At 41.5% G+C, this 16173-nt stretch overlaps 1 protein-coding gene across 1 annotated transcript in view; it reads left to right on the forward strand.

Moving 5' to 3' along the window:
• CPVL (carboxypeptidase vitellogenic like) overlaps positions 1-14481 on the forward strand; it is a 131033-nt gene extending 116552 nt beyond the window's left edge. Inside the window, exon 13 of the mRNA XM_046019973.1 lies at positions 14218-14481. Within this exon, the coding sequence (XP_045875929.1) occupies positions 14218-14322 (105 nt within the window). The 3' untranslated portion in view covers positions 14323-14481. The remainder of the gene's footprint in view (positions 1-14217) is intronic.
• Positions 14482-16173: the final 1692 nt, after the last annotated feature.

The following is a 16173-nucleotide window of genomic DNA, read 5'->3' on the forward strand; positions in this document are numbered from 1 at the left end:
CTCATTGCCCCTGGAGGCGAACCACTGAACTGAATTTTGTTTTTATCATCCTTTTTTTTTTAATATTTTATTAATATTGCTGAGCCACCCAGGCACCCCATCATCCTTTTTTTTTTAAGTAATAGTTTTACGGATATACATCTATATAAATATTTCACTTCTCATGTTAAATTTTCTATAAAAGGAATTATTCTGTATGGATTTTGTAATAACATGCTTTTGCTACTGAGCAATGTTGAGATTTCATCCATGCTGATGGGTTCAGTTGTGCTGTTTCCTTTTTATTGCCATATAGTATTCCACTGCTTGATTCTGTCCCTCAGCCATCCCACCGCTGCTGGACATGTGGGTTGTTGCCAGTGTTTTGCTACCACAAATACTGCTTTTGTGCACATTCTTGCCCTCCTTGTACCCATGTTCAAGAGTTTGTCTAAGAATCATGCCTAGAAGTGGGACTGATGAGTTCATAGGGTTTGGAGCATCTTCAGCTTCATCAGATCATGCCCAACTATTTTCCAAACTGATTATAACCTTGCCAGTAATGTTTAAGAGATCAGATTATTTCACTCTCTCACCCACTCTAGGACTTGTCTCTAGACTTTTTTCCCCGTGGAAAGGTGAAATTGAAGGGGAGGCTTAATGCCCTTTCCCATGTCTGCCATTCATGATTTGTCTTCTTTCCCTCTTGCTGTATTTCCTATCTTCTCTGGCTAGCGTCAAACGGAAAGACTGTAGCCTCCAAACACAGCAAACGGGTGGGATGGACATGTCATGTCTAAGTCTTAGCACTGACTTGATTAGGCAGATGCACTTTTCTTTCTGGATGTCCTGTGCTGAGGTTAGCTATCAAAATATCTGGCTTAGGTGCACCTGGGTGGCTCAGCCTGTTAAATGTCTGCCTTTGGCTCAGGTCATGATCCCAGGGTCATGTCCATGTTGGGATCCCCACTCAGTTGGAGTCTGCTTCTTCTTTTCCCTCTGCCCGCTCCTGCTCTCTGTCTCAATGTCTCAGTCTCTCTCCCTTTCTCTAAATAAATAAATAAATAAATAAATAAAATCTTCTTAAAAAATGTCCAGCTGAAAAAAATACCAACAGGAAATTTAGTCCCTCAGCACCTTTTCAGTTCAACTCACCAACAGTGGCTCAGTATAAAGAAGCAACTACTAAAATAGATTTCAGTTTATGCCTTGGATTTGCAGCCAAGCCCTAGACCATCGGGAAGAGAATCTGAATCTTGCCCCAACACAACACAAGGACCCTCAACTTCCATCATTTTTCCCACCAAAACAGCAAGGAAGTCATTTAGCCAGTTGCTTTGCTGTGTGTCTTACCAGAAAATTGGTAACTATTACTCACATCTGCTTTCTAAATCCTTCTCAGTGGGCTGATTTTATTCATTTCCTAGTGCTCGACAAAGAAACCACAAAGAACTACTTAAAGAGAAAAACACTGATTTTAAATAAAGTAATTAAAAATACAGCATTTTGAGGAAATTTTTAAAAAGAGGCTCCCCTACTTTATACATTCTAAAATGGGACTGGTTTTGCTTTTGTGATGTTTTAAGAAAAGTCCCAGGTTTTAGAAGATGCTATTCAAGAACGCTCTGTGTTTTAAGTTGTTGTGGTTTAAACTACTTCCTTTGACAATAGCTGGTCTTAACAAGTCCCCTTACTCTCCAGTCTACTCTTTCTCCGTGCTTTTGCCAAAACACAAGTCCGATCATGTTTTCCCTTGTTCAAACCCTCTCACTGACTCCCTGCTACTTCCAGAATAAAATCTTCATTCCTTATAAGGTCCTTTCTGCTCTTCTGGCTGCCCAGAAAGCTCCCATTTCTTCAGGGATTAAAATGACCTCTAAAGGGCACCTGGCTGGCCGAGACAGTAGAGTATGCCACTGTTGTTGGTCCCGAGTTCAAGCCCCACATTGGATATAGAGATTACCTATAAATAAATAAAAAATAAGTGAACAAATAAATCAAACTACCTCTAGGAAGCCCTTCTTCTCCCAGAATACCTCCTTCTGTGCATCTCTTTGTGCATGGACCACACTGGGGTTTCTCTTTCATTTAACTCTTTAATTGCTTTCCTCCCCTACTTGACACTGAGCTCCTTGAGGACAGGAATAACGTATCATTTATCTCTGTAGCAACCCCCTTAGCACATTTTCCAACACCCAGTGCATATCTGGTGAATGAAATTCAAATTGGCCCCTACCTCATACTGACACCCATCTTGTGTGTGTGTGTGTGTTTTATTTTATTTTTTTAAATATTTTATTTATTTGACAGAGAGAAATGACAACTAGGCAGAGAGGCAGGCAGAGAGAGAGGAGGAAGCAGGCTCCCTGCGGAGCAGAGAGCCCGATGTGGGTCTCGATCCCAGGACCCTGGGATCATGACCCGAGCCGAAGGCAGAGGCTTTAACCCACGGAGCCACCCAGGTGCCCCTGTGTGTGTGTTTTAAAACCAGTACCTGGGTGGCTCCGTGGGTTAAGTGGCCACTCTTGGTTTCAGCTCAGCTCACGATCTCAAGGTTGTGGATCAAGCCCCGGGGTCAGACATCGTATTCAGCGGGGAGTCTCCTTGTTCCTCTCCCTCTGCTCCTCCTCACCTCTCGCAAATAAATAAATAAACAAATAAGATTTCTAAAAACAAAACAAAACTGCATTTCTCAAGGGATGCTGTGGTCACTGACCCATCATATATACCAAAGTGTCTTCTAGGAAACAGACTAGGCGTGCTAAGATAATGAATAGTTCAAAGCAATTCCCTTCAAAGGAGAAAGGATGCATTGTTTGTGTCAGCTGAAGACGATTTCCTTCTGTGTTACACAGGAGAAGACAGGAGAAATATTCTGGAAAATAAATTTATGGGAGGAGTTGTAGAAGTTTCATTATCTCAGGGGCTGATTAGAATGTCCCTTCCTTCAAAAAAAATTGACTTTTTAGCATTTGGGGTTTTTTCTTTAAAAAAAAAAAAAACCCACACAGCTTGCTTCCTGAAAACAAAGGAAATAATAAACAATGGCAACTCCCAATTTTACTCTGATTATTTGCCAAGAGTCCTCTTAGTTCATGGGGTTCTATTTCATTAGAGCGGGCTGATTAGCATAAAAAGAATGCTTCTAAATTAAGCTACCCAAATATGCACTTAGTTAATACTCAGAGAGCTAATTTATTGTATTATTTAAAATATAAATTGGATAGCAAATCTATTTACTGAGGTATAACAGCTAGGCAATGATGCATAATTTTCTCTTAGCTGTTGAGTGGTTTTTAATAATCTATTGAAATTTAACAGAACCATTTCATTATGGGAAGTGAATAAATACTAAGAAGACTAACATTTAAAGTATTATCCACACATGGAGAATAGGTTTTAAAAATTAATGATATTTGAGGAACAAAGAGGGAATTGGGGTTTGCTCTTTAAACAGTAACATTTTTTGTTTTAATTTGAAGTGTAACCAGATCCACAAAATTGCGGAAATGTTAAACAGAGCCCCAAAATAAACAAGGTGGGGGGTGGAGTGGGGCAGAGAAAGGGGCAGTGTGAAGGAACAAAATAAAGTTGTCTTAAGATACTGCCCCATTGTCAACTAGACCACGGGTACTATTTTTGCTCTGGACAGTCTTTGGCTTGGTAGTGAAAACTGTGTGCCTTGTTTTATTTCAACCAATGGCATCATGAAAATGTTGTGCCCAACATGAAATGTTGGCATGTCCCATGTCCTCAGTTCCTGGAACCTGGGGACATTATCAGTTCTGGGGTCCCCTGAAGCTGTGGGTCAGGAACACAGTTGAATCTAGACCCCTTCTCTGGTTAATACCTGTCCCACGCAGACCAGCTTCAGAATGTCACAGGGTCTCTGACACAAACAGAAACATCCATGAATGCAGTAGTGTGGTCTTGAAACTCTTCTTGTCAATTATACTGGGGGGGAGGAGAGGCAGGAATGGAAGCAGGCAGCAGAACCTTCTCATCTTTCTGCAAATATTTGAAACCTGGCCCATCTGATTTCCTGAGCCAAAATTTCAGAGAGAGAGGTTTTGGATCTTACAATTTACTGATCTGAATAGATGTTTCTTTGATTTATTTTGGGAGAGAGAAAGAATGCTCTAATGTTTCCTCTTTCCCCAAGAGAGCCAAAATGTCAGAAAACCAGGGTAGGGAAAGTAAACCGGCGTGGGAGGGAGGGGAGACACTGATCTATAGTGTTTGCCAATTTCCGTAGTGTAAATATTCCCGCCATGGCTAATTGCAAACTACCAGCATGACACCACACTGAATGTGGAGTTGGGCAGCAATTTGCACAGTCCGCTCTCCCGGACCAGTGGCTGAGCTCCAGCACACAATGCTAGAGTCATTCCCCCACTGCTGTCTGCTGGAGGTAAAATCGAGCAGGTTGGCCAACTCCTATCTCCCTGTTCCCCAGAGGACGATGACTCTAGGTCTTCACACTCCTAGCAGAGAGCATTTGCTGCTGTAACCCCTGTCCTCTCCTCCCAAAGAAAACTACAGACATATATTATACAGTTAAATATTGAGTTAAGAGTAATTAACAAACTGGATTTTTCTATTTCCCTCTTTGTGGATTTCAAATATAAAGCTGGACGTGGAGGAAGTAAAGTTTTGATTACTTCTTATCAACATCAAATCCTGTGTTGCAAAGTGGGTTCTTAAAAGGGTGAAAAAGGCAGAACAGCTTTATGCCATTCTGCTAAGACAAGTAAGGTCTTGCTTGCTTGACATTTCTGTGTGAGGAGACGAGGGTGTTTGGCATTGCAGTGGTAAAAGGGGGTGGAGGGAAAGAATGGGATGGATCATGGTGTTGGCAGGTTTAAGGGATAAAATTCGCTGTAGACAGTTAAGTCAAGCATATTGACAGAAGTTTGAGCTCATATTCAATCTGCTTTCTTACTTTAATTGGGACCTTTTCCATGGGAAGGAAGAATTTATAGCATGGAAATAAAAAAAAGCCTGGAAGAGAAATAGTGTCCCTCATAAACAATATAATTTTTCCTTCTGAAAAGTGTAGTACTATATCTTATATTTATTAGTGTTGTAGCTTCTGATCTTGCCACTCTTAAAGGGAAAAAATATTCCTTTGACAATAAAAAATGAAATAATAGTATGATGACTATTGCTTGAGGGCTTAGTGTAGGTCTATATGCATGTGGTGTGAGCTTATTATGTATTTGTGAATTGAGTACCATCCAATGGTTAATATGCATTATCTCCTTGAATCCATACAGAAAGTTAAATACTCTTTTTTTAAAGATTTTATTCATTTATTTGAGGGAGAGAATAAGAGAGAGAGAGAAAACATGAGAGAGGAGAGGGTCAGAGGAAGAAGCAGACTCCCCACTGAGCAGGGATCCCAAAGCAGAATTCGATCACAGGACTCCGGGATGATGACCTCAGCTAAAGGCAGTTGCCCAACCAACTGAGCCACCCAGGCACCCCAGAAAGTTAAATATTCTTAGGGTGACAAACCATCGTAGATTGCCTGGCACTTTTTCAGCATTAGCACTGAAAATCCTGTTTCCAGGAATCCCTCAGCCCAGGGAAAACCGGGAAAACTGGTCACCCTAATTCTTACCTTCAGATGAGAAAATAGAAGTAGTTAAGTCCCTTTGCCAAAGTCACAGAGCTGGACTCAAACCCATACCTCCTGAATCCTGAGTTCATGCCTTTGACCACCATGCCGAATCACTTTCTACTACTGTGCTTTTAGGTTTCCAACTGTGATAATGATCAAGGGAAGAGAAAGCCGTAACTTTAGTCATTCATACCAACCTTGATGAAATTAACATAGAGATTCTTGGAATTAATTGAGAGAATATTTCCATGACTTTTTCTTTTTTTAATCAGAGACATGCATAGCACGTTGAAACACCTAGCTGATTTGGTGAGATGAGGCTAAGAGATTTGATTAAAGGGTCTTCACGTCTCGGGCATTCATTCTGTATCTCTCTAAAAAGATGGTATATTATTTGATCAACAGATTTCTTCTAATTTAAAAGTTCCCTGATTGTCAGAAGTCTGTTTTTCATGTTGCACAGACATGTCTGTGCCATTGATTCTCATCCTTCTATTTTCTTTTCTTTTGGAGACATAATGCTTTTTCTTAAAACCAGTATGAGCTTATTGATGATACATTGTTTTATTATGTGTCCTTTAATTTTATTCTTTATTAATTTTAATCCTAGTAGAGTTAACATGCAGTGTTATATTCATTTCAGGTGTACAATATAGTGTGATTCAACAATTCTATACAGTATTCAGTGCTCATCATAATTGTACTCTTTAACCCCCATCACATATTTCACCCACCCCCCCCACCTCCCCTCAGGTAACCACCAGTTTGCTCTCTGTAGTTACAAGTCTGTTTCTTGTTTGTCTCTCTCTTTCGTTTTTTCCCCTTTATTCCTTTGTTTTGTTTCCTGAATTCCGCCTATGAGTGAAATCATATGGTACTTGTCTTTCTTTCTTTCTTTTTTTTAAAGATTTTATTTATTTGAGAGAGAGAGTGTGCTTGAGAGGGGAGGTCAGAGGGAGAAGCAGACTCCCCACAGGGCTGGAAGCCCGATGTGGGACTCGATCCTGGGACTCCAGGATCATAACCTGAGCCGAGGGCAGTTGCTCAACCAACTGAGCCACCCAGGCACCCGGTATTTGTCTTTCTGACTGGCCTATTTCACTTAAAATTATATTCTCTAGGTCCATCTATGCTGTTGCAAATGGCAAGAGTCCATTGTTTCTGATGACGACTAATATTTCAGTGTGTGTGTGTGTGTGTGCACGCGCGCGTGTGTGCACGCGCGTGAAGTGTACACACAATCACACACACACATCTCCTCTATCCATTCATCTGTCAAGGGACACGAACCGCTTCCATAGTGTGGCTATTGTAAATAGTGCGGCTCTAAACATCAGGGAAATGTCTGTCCTTTTAGAAATTACAGCACACATACTGACTGAAGAAAGCTGACTCTGAGTTAGTACATTTATCATTTCCCAGATGTGTGAGTACCTGACAGTACAATTTATGCCACCTTTTGTGCAACTGTCATCTTTTTTTTTAAACTTCTATGTGGTTCATACTCCACAAGACGTTATTATTATTATTGACATTCTTTTTATTTACACATGTAAATTCTCAGTTGCTCTTCATTCTCCTCCATATTTTTGTGTATCCGTAGGGATGATTATCCTTCTTTCTTTACAGATCTGCTGGTATTCCTTTTTCCAGTTTTTTTTCCCCCCTTGAAAATACCTTTATGCAGTCATTTATGTGGGAATCCTAGGTGGCAGCTACTTCCTTTTAGAACTCAAAGGATACAGTGGCACCTGGGTGACTCTGGTCATTTGAGCATCCAATACTTCTTTTTTGCTCAGGTCATGATCTCTGGATCATGAGGTCCATGACCATGAGGACATGGGCTCCACACTCAGCATGGAGCCTGCTTGAGATTCTCTCCCGCTGCCCCTCCCTCTGCTCTCTCTCTCTCTAATAGGTAAATAAGTAAAATCTTAAAAAAAAAAAAAAAAAAAAAAAAAAAACGATACAATTCCACTGTCTTCTAGCTTCCATTGTTTCTGTTAACTAATCAGCTTCATTGCTTCTTTGAAATTATGAAAGTGCAGTTTCTTTTTCTGCCAACTTTTAGGATTTTCTTTCTCCCTCTGGTGTTAGCAGTATACCCAATTATGTGCCCAGATGTGGCTAGTTTTCTCTGGGTTTTTCCAACTTAGGTCTATAGAGCTTCTCAAAGCTGTGGCTTGACAACTTCTGTTGATTTGGGGGAGTTTTTAGTCATGATTTCTATATTTTACTATGTCTTTTCCATAATGCCTTCCTTCTCTTCTAATTCTGGGACTCCAGTTAAACATAGTTAAATAGTTTGTCGTCCCATGGATTTTTTTCTCTTTTCTGTGTTTTCCATAACTTCTTAAATAATTTTTTCATAGTTATTTTATTTTTATTATTTTTTTAAGATTTCATTTATTATTTGACAGAGAGACACAGAGAGAGGGAACATAAGCAGGGGGAGTGGGAGAGGGAGAAGCAGGCTTGCCACTGAGCAGGGAGCCCGATGCGGGGCTTGATCCCAGGACCCCAGGATCATGACCTGAGCCAAAGGCAGATGCTTAACGACTGAGCCATGCAGGGGCCCCCATAGTTATTTTAAAATCTATACCCAATAACTCCAATATCTGGATCCCTGTGGTCTCTTTCTGTTCTCTGCTTTTCCCCTTGTTGTAGTCATTTGAGCTAATCTTTTGGCAACACTACCACATTTTACTGAATCCTGGGCAAAAATATAGGAAAATGATGTTATCTTCCTCCAAAAATGCTTTGATTTTTTCCTGAAAGGCAGTTAATATAAGGACAAATCAAGTGGCTTCAATCCGGGGCTGACATGGTGATTTGGTCCTGGATTTCAGATTTGGGGAGGGTTAACCTGCTTCTGGTTTTCATTACTTCTAAGACCTTGTTTCTCGTGGGTCTAAGAGAAAGCCTGTGGTATCCCTCAGAGCCATGCCTCCTTGACAAGCCTGCGATTCCAAATTTTATCTTTGGTCTCTTCTGCATTTTCTTTTGTTTTTATTTTTTGGTCTCCCAAGCACGCTAAGCTCCGCATAGCTGTTCATTCCTTTTTCTGTCACTTTTTGCTGGACTTCTTGCCAAGAGAAGCTTGGAAAGAGAGAAGAGAGAAGCAGCACAAAATGATCAGTTCACTTCTCTGTGACTCTCTTTTGTCCACACTCTTGGCCTCTCAAGTCCTGGTTGCTTTCTGATACTTTCAAATAGCATTCCTTTTTTAAATTCAGCTTTTAGTGTTGTGGGGGGTAGAAGGGGTTGTTTCGACACATGCTGTTGCTTCAGAGTCAAAGGTGGAAATCCCAAATTATGATATTGTTGCAACTAATTAGGTAAGATGGTGTATCTAGAAAGCCCTTAGGGAACTGTCAGGTAGCACCAAAGCTACTTGATAACTCTAGGGATATGTCCCACTGTGATGGCTACATTTTGGTCAGCTAAAGCCCCTTTTCCCCTCCTGTTCAAGAATGCTTTGCTACACTAGAAGTGCACACTGGTAACTCCCAAGTTTTCCCTATTTTAGGGGAAGCTCAACCTTGATCAAAACCCAACTTTGGCTTTTGCCGGGGAAGGGGAGGTGGGGTTGTTGTTGTTACTGATTTTTTTTAAGTGGGTTGCCCCATTCTTTTTTAGGTGGCTGCTAACATTATTCTCATTCCCAAGTACCTTTTGGTTTTTTTTTTTTTAGTATATTCTTTATTTGAGTGCATATTTATTCCATTTCTATGTGTGCTCATAGTCTGAAAGCTAAAAGGTAAGATTTTATAAATATGAAATAAGATAAAAATAATAAAATGACTTTAGTGTAAATCAGAAACCGTAACAAGCAAGATTCTTTTCCTGCATCTGCATCATCCTAGAGTGAAAAACAAGAGCTATAAACCTATCCCACATTGCCCACCTCCCAAACCTGCCTCTTTCCTTCTTTCTCTGTTAATAGCACTACCCCTTGCAAAGCTGCCAATGTCAGAACGCTGAAATGGGGAGGATGTGTACATGTGCTGGGGAACACTTGCACTTTACCTTTGCAGCTGATTAGTCCCTGATTTTATTGCTTCCACCCCAACATCCCTCTTCTCCTTCCCCTTCTCCCCATTTCTCCCATATACCCACATCCTCTCTCACCTGAACAGCCGGCCTCCCAAGTCACCTCCCTGCCTCAGTATCATTTCCTCCAAATCAGCTCCCCTATTGTACATAACGTCATATTTCTAGGATGCACATCTGAGCATATCACTGCCCTGCTTGAAACCCTCTTGGATACGTCCAGAATAGGCAACTCCGCAGAGACAGAAAGCAGCCTACTGATTGCCAGGGGTGCAGAGGGAGAGGAGAATAGGAAGAGATTGCTAATGGATATAGGGTTCCTTTTGGGGTGATGGAAACATTCTGCAACGAGATAGTGGTTATGGTTGCACCACACTGTGGTTGTATGAAATCTCACTGTTCAATTAAAAATGGTTAGAATGGTGATCTTAGGTTATTTTATTTTAGCGCACACACACACACGCACACACACACCCATCACCGCATCATATAGGGCATCATATGGTCTCACTAGTAATTGTATATTCAACCCTCCCTTTTCTTTCCCCTCTAACCCTTCATATGGGGAACACTGTGCAGATTGTTGCTTGTGGTGGGTGCCATGTGGTTTTCACGTCCTGTTGCGTTTGCAAGGGTATTTCCTCTGGGTGCCATGTGTCCCGACCCCACCCCACCCAGTACTGCTGCTGCTGCTCCTCTAAGACCCCCACGAAGTCTCCCCGGACAAACCTACACTCACACTCCCAGTGTGAATTTCCTTCTCCATCTTGTCACCGCTAATGGCACCACTGGGAGACCCTTGCTGCCCAGGTCCTTGTTTCCAGTTCCAGGGAGGATTGTACCTTTTTCTAATAAATAAATAAATAAAGTGGAATGAAGCTTTAAAGTGTTTGCATAACCCTTTTAAAATTCATGACACATCTGTGACCTTCTGGAACATCTGGAATGCATGAGTTTAGAGGTCTCAGCTCTTGTGTGGAAACATCCAACATACAGAGTTTCTGATGATGAGACCATTTCTATCCAGGGAGACTTGAGATGAATCTTGTCACATTTAAATACAGAATCACAGCCCTGTCACATTGTGTTACACACTTCTAAAAACCACGGAGTGGTTTGTGTCCTTGATTTGTGAATGGTGAGCAGCTTGGCTATAAAGAACAGAGTGGTTTTTTGTTGTTGTTTTTTTCCCCCCACACTTACATATTTATTTGAGGTTAACATTGGTAAAATGCTGTCAATGTGCTAAGGGACATACTTTAGAATTTTGCTGTGTGTGAAAAAGACTTTGTTCCCAAATGAGCTTTTCTTTCCAATCTTAATGACGCCATCCGTGATGACATTTGATCATTACATATAGCAGCTCAGAACCGGACTGGGGGTGATGCAGGCTACTGAGAAGAAGAATTATAACACCCAACCTTATCACCTCTTCTTCACCACTTGATTATCGTGGCTCTAGAATGTGTGTGTATGTGTGTGTGTGTGTATATATATATACCAGGAAAGTGTATGATCAAGAGAAAATAGACTAAGGTGAGGCCATGAGTAGATGTCAAACAAATTTCTGTCTGTAGTCTCCCTTGATACAAATAGAGAATTGCCTGGTATGTCAGCGAATGGAAAAGGTTCTTCTGAACAGCAGTTGTCAGAGGGCAGTCTATGGACCAACAGCATCAGCATCACCTTAGAATTGTTATAAATGCAAATTACCAGGCCCTGCCCTGGACCTTCAGTGCTGGAAGGTAGGGGTGAGGCCCAGCAGTCTGTTCTAATGAGCTCAGGTGTTCTGATGCACATTCAAGTTTGAGAACCACTGTTTTAAACAACTCCCTGAAACCAAGATTTTTTTTTTTTTAAGATTTTATTTATGTATTTGACACAGAGAGAGATAGAGAGCAGAGGGAGAAGGAGAAGCAGGTTCCTGCTGAGCAGGGAGCCCGATGTGGGGCTCGATCCCAGGATCCTGGGATCATGACCTGAGTCCAAGGCAGACGCTTCACCGACTGAGCCACCCAGGTGTCCCCCAAGATGTCTTAATGCTAACATAGGAATACAGTGGTTTAGGGTAATTTGATACAAGCATTTTGACCCTGGATTTTGAATGGGGACAACTGTTGAAAGAATAATGACAGCGGCTAATATTTGTTGAGTACCATCTAGGCGCTATGCCATATGTTCCATGGACATTATTCCACAAATTGCTCCCGTAATTCCCAACTCTCCTCCCAAGACGTGATACTTTTTTCTCTATTGTAGAGTGAAGGAAACTGAGGCTCAGAGCATGTAAGTTACTTGCCCAAGGTCACACAGCTTGCTGTGCCTCGAGTTGTGCTCCTGCGCTCTGAGTCTAGGCACAGGCCATAAAGCACTCTGTTACCCCCCATTAGCTGCAGCTCTGGTCGAGGAGGCAGGATGACTCTTGGACTCAGCTTACCGCTGTTCAGGACCATTGCTGCCAGATTCATTTCCAGTGGAGGCAGCAGCTGGGTTTTGTCACAAACCCGACTTCCTTAAGTGTCCTCAGCTGAGCTGAAGTTGCACAGAATCACTCATCAGATTCCTGCCAGAGCTGGAGATTTGGATGGGAACCTACAGGAAGGGAATTCTAGCCTGGGATTGTGGGGGCAGCAAAAATTCTTCTCTAGAGTCACATGCAGGGGCTCATATCACACAAGTGTTTACTCTCAGCCTGTGAGTTTCCAGAGGCAAGCTTGTACGCACATCGTAGACAGGCTCCGCTGTCATGGCAGCAAGGCCCAAATGGCCATTGATGGCATGTGGCATGCACCAGGTGTTTCCAATTTCGTATGAGGGCTAAGTCCAATTTCACGTCTGTAATGGTGGTCCACTTCCCTTACTTGCCTCAGAGGGCAGTTGAGAGCCAGGCAAAATGTTCTATGACTAAGCTGGAAAGTTTGGTTCAAATGTAAAGAATTATTATACAAATACTGGGATTTGAAAAAAAAAAAAAACAACAACACTGGTGTGTGCATCCAAAGCCAGGTCCCAGCTCATTCTCTGAGTAATAATTGTGTGACTTGGACAACCCTCCTAATAGCTCCATATCACTCAGTCACCGAGGTTGGTATGAATGGAGCTCTCTGAAGTTAGTAGTGCAGTGCACAACTTGTGTAGCTGTGAGCTGCAAAGCAAAATTCATCTAATCGTTTTGATCCCACTTTCCTCACAGCAAGGTCATAAGATGCTGGGTGTTGGGAGTGGATTATTAATATATTAAATGCACTATGAAAATATATGTGTACTTTTCTCCTGTCTCAGTTCCCTTCTGATGGAGGCAGGTAAAACTAGCTATGAAGGGCCTTGTTAAGGTGGCCTTTACCTGCTGATTTTGAGTTAGCAGCTAGAACTTACTGAATGTGATCCTTTTCCTGCCTGTGTTCACTCCCTTCATCCACTACTAACGCCTGCCCACTTTCTACATATGCCATCGGACACAGCAGGCCATATCGCTGGCTCCTGCAGGGGGTCTGCCAACACCGTGTCAGACACCGTGTCAGTTCTTTCCCTTTCTACTTGGAACGTTTGCTGAAACCAGAGACTTTCTGAATACAGAGACTAGTCCCCTCCCCCGCCACCCTTCCTCTGCATCCCCCCCCCATTGGTCTTCCTCTGCATCCCCCCCCCCATTGGTATGACACCAAGCACAAGGATCTGAACTTACCTTAACTCTAGGTATTTCAGAATACTTTATATATCTTGTTAGGTGACGCAGGTACCACTGCCATCCAAACTCAGTGAGTCCGCACGTAACACAAGTGCATTTCATTGTGTGTTAGTTTTACATAACATCTGAGAGAAGTGGACTGATACCTGTATTTGACTTTAAAAGATAGGATGGATAGTGTGAAAAATGAGTAAAGTGCGTGTTAATGAGAGAATCGAAGTGGTAAGACTATGAAATTCAGATTTACTCTATGTTTGAATATTTTTCATCATAAAATGTTGGGGAAAAAGAATGTTCTAATTCTGTGCTACTCAAAAAAAAATGGCCTTTTAAAAATTTGGGTGTCAAGGATTTCTCATGTTTGTTGTTTCAATTTTTTGGAGAATCAAAATATCCCCTGTACTGACGGCCGAGACTAAGATGGCAGGTAGAGCTCAGTGTGAGGGCCACGTGACTCAGGGGATGGAAGAGGAAGTTGGGTAGATCCCTCCCCCCAGTTGGGGGGCAGAGGTGGCCCCAGGGTAGGTCTTCACACCTCAGGAGCCTCACCAGGTTAGAATAACAGACAGCACGTGCTAGCCGACAGCTCACTCCCAAAAGGAGAAAGACACTTTTCAAGTTCCATCCGTGTGAAAGATGAACGCAACTTTGTGTTAAATTAAATAACCGCACAACCGTAAACTTCTCTACCTTAAAGTGCCTATTATTAAAGCGATCAACACTTAGACAATCAGCGTATTCAACGGCATGGGTTGATAGGATATGTTCTGTAGTTTATGGAAGCTCTCATAAAACTTCAATCTGAACTAAAACTTCCCATTCATATAGAACATCCATTTCTCTAAAATTTTAACTTTTCTTTTTCTTCTCTAAGGTAATTGTTCGCGGTGGAGGACACATTTTACCCTATGACCAGCCTCGGAGAACTTTTGACATGATTAATCGATTCATTTTTGAGAGAGGATGGGATCCTTATTGATGGATAAGCTGCTTTCCTAAAAGAAAGAATATTGCAGGGAGGGTGGGTGGTGTTAATCTTTGAGAAGAAAATTTTCTAAATGGAAACTGTCATAGAAATAAGAGAATTATCTTTTTATTGCTTTAAAATGTTTCTCATCAATAAAAATTATCCTTGAAACAAGGAAGGTTCTTCTTTGGGGAAGATGGTTCCTGACAAAATTAACTTTAAGAAAATGCTACTCGTGTATCAGAATGACCTCTTAACTTAATGGATGGGAAGAATGGATTCTGAGACTCTGTTTCAGAGAGAAGCAGATACATGGAAGGTTGAGGCCTTGAATAGGAATTTTTGATTCCTTCTAAGAGCATGTGCAAAGTGCAGTAAGTGAATAAAGTTATAACAGCATCTTGCTCTGTAAATAACAAAAGACTTTGTCATCATATACACAGGTAAGTGTTTGGTAATTGTACTGGGTTAGAGCATCTAATTATCACAGGTGCAGCCATGATAGTGGTGGGCTCGACTTTGGAATGTGGAGAAAGGTAGGTTGGAACTCTGAAATAGAAATCTTATATATAAAAGTAATAATGTACCAATTGGAGATACGCAGAGGTTCTTACTCTAAGAACACTCCACATCTTCGTCTTTTCTTTCCTTCTTTTTTTGCTTTCTCGTTTTTCAGGGTGTTGGCTCATTTCAAGGGCACACATTTGTCAGACAGCCTGCAGGCTGCATTACTTACCAGCCATTTTAAATTTAGGTTTTAAATCCTGTACATCTTTAAGCCAAATAAGGAACAAGCTAGTTTTGTATAACTGTCGGCATATCACAAAAATTTGAGATAATCTGGCATCAAAATAGATACATTTCTAAATATGCATACATTAGTAATTTTCCAACTAAAATGTCACATCTTGGCCCATCTCTCCTGTTTATGCAACATGTGCTCTCATCTCTGAAATTCCCCAGCACGTTTGGCTTTTTCAACATCATTTCTTTCTCATGTTACCCCTGTATGAATTGGCTCACTGGAGAACTAAATTTGAAAAGTCAAAACATGTTCTTGCTGCAAATATTTTGGGTTGTTTTAATTTCTCATTTTGTGCCTGATTTCATTCAAGTTTGTGATCTTTTTTTTTTTTGATAGCTATCTTTCACTGTGCCCCTGTTCCGCCAGACATCAAACCAAACACTGATCAAAACCAGAGTTTAATTATCTTAGAGAAGCTAGGAGGAGTGTGCAGAGAGTTTTGCATATAGCCTCACCTGCCATTTAAATTGTTGCATTTGGTCCCAAAAATGGGCAGTGGAAAGGGCACCAGCTGTTCAGTGCCCTGGGTGTCCTACATGCCCTGGACATTTTGGGGCAAGTCACTTCACTGTCCTAGCTTCCTGAAGTCTCCAAGAAGACAGCTGGGAGAGACTCCTGACGTTCCTTTCAGTTCTCATTGTACTAGTATCTGTTTCACAAGGGCACTGGGACATGACATAGTCGATCTTCATCATTTATAGATTCCATATTTGTATCATCCATTCACTAAAACTTATTTGTAACCCCCAAATCAGTGCTTGTTCACCTGTGTGGTCATTCGTGAATGTGTGCCATGATGAAATACGTGAGTTGCCCAATGTGCACGTTTTCAGCTACGGTCAAACAGGTGTTCTTTTGTGGTCTATTTAATGCCATATTTTTCTGCATTTTTGTGATTTTTGTTGATGCTTTTGCTATTTAAAAGGCTCCTAGGCATAGCACTGAAATGCTGTCTGGAGTTCCTCAGTGCAAGAGGGCTCTGGTGTGCCTTATGGAGAAAGTACACCCGTTAGATAGTCTTCATTCGAACACAAGTTACAGTGCTGTTGGCCATGAAT

Source organism: Meles meles, chromosome 10 (genome assembly GCF_922984935.1).
Source record: "Meles meles chromosome 10, mMelMel3.1 paternal haplotype, whole genome shotgun sequence".
NCBI lineage: Eukaryota > Metazoa > Chordata > Mammalia > Carnivora > Mustelidae > Meles > Meles meles.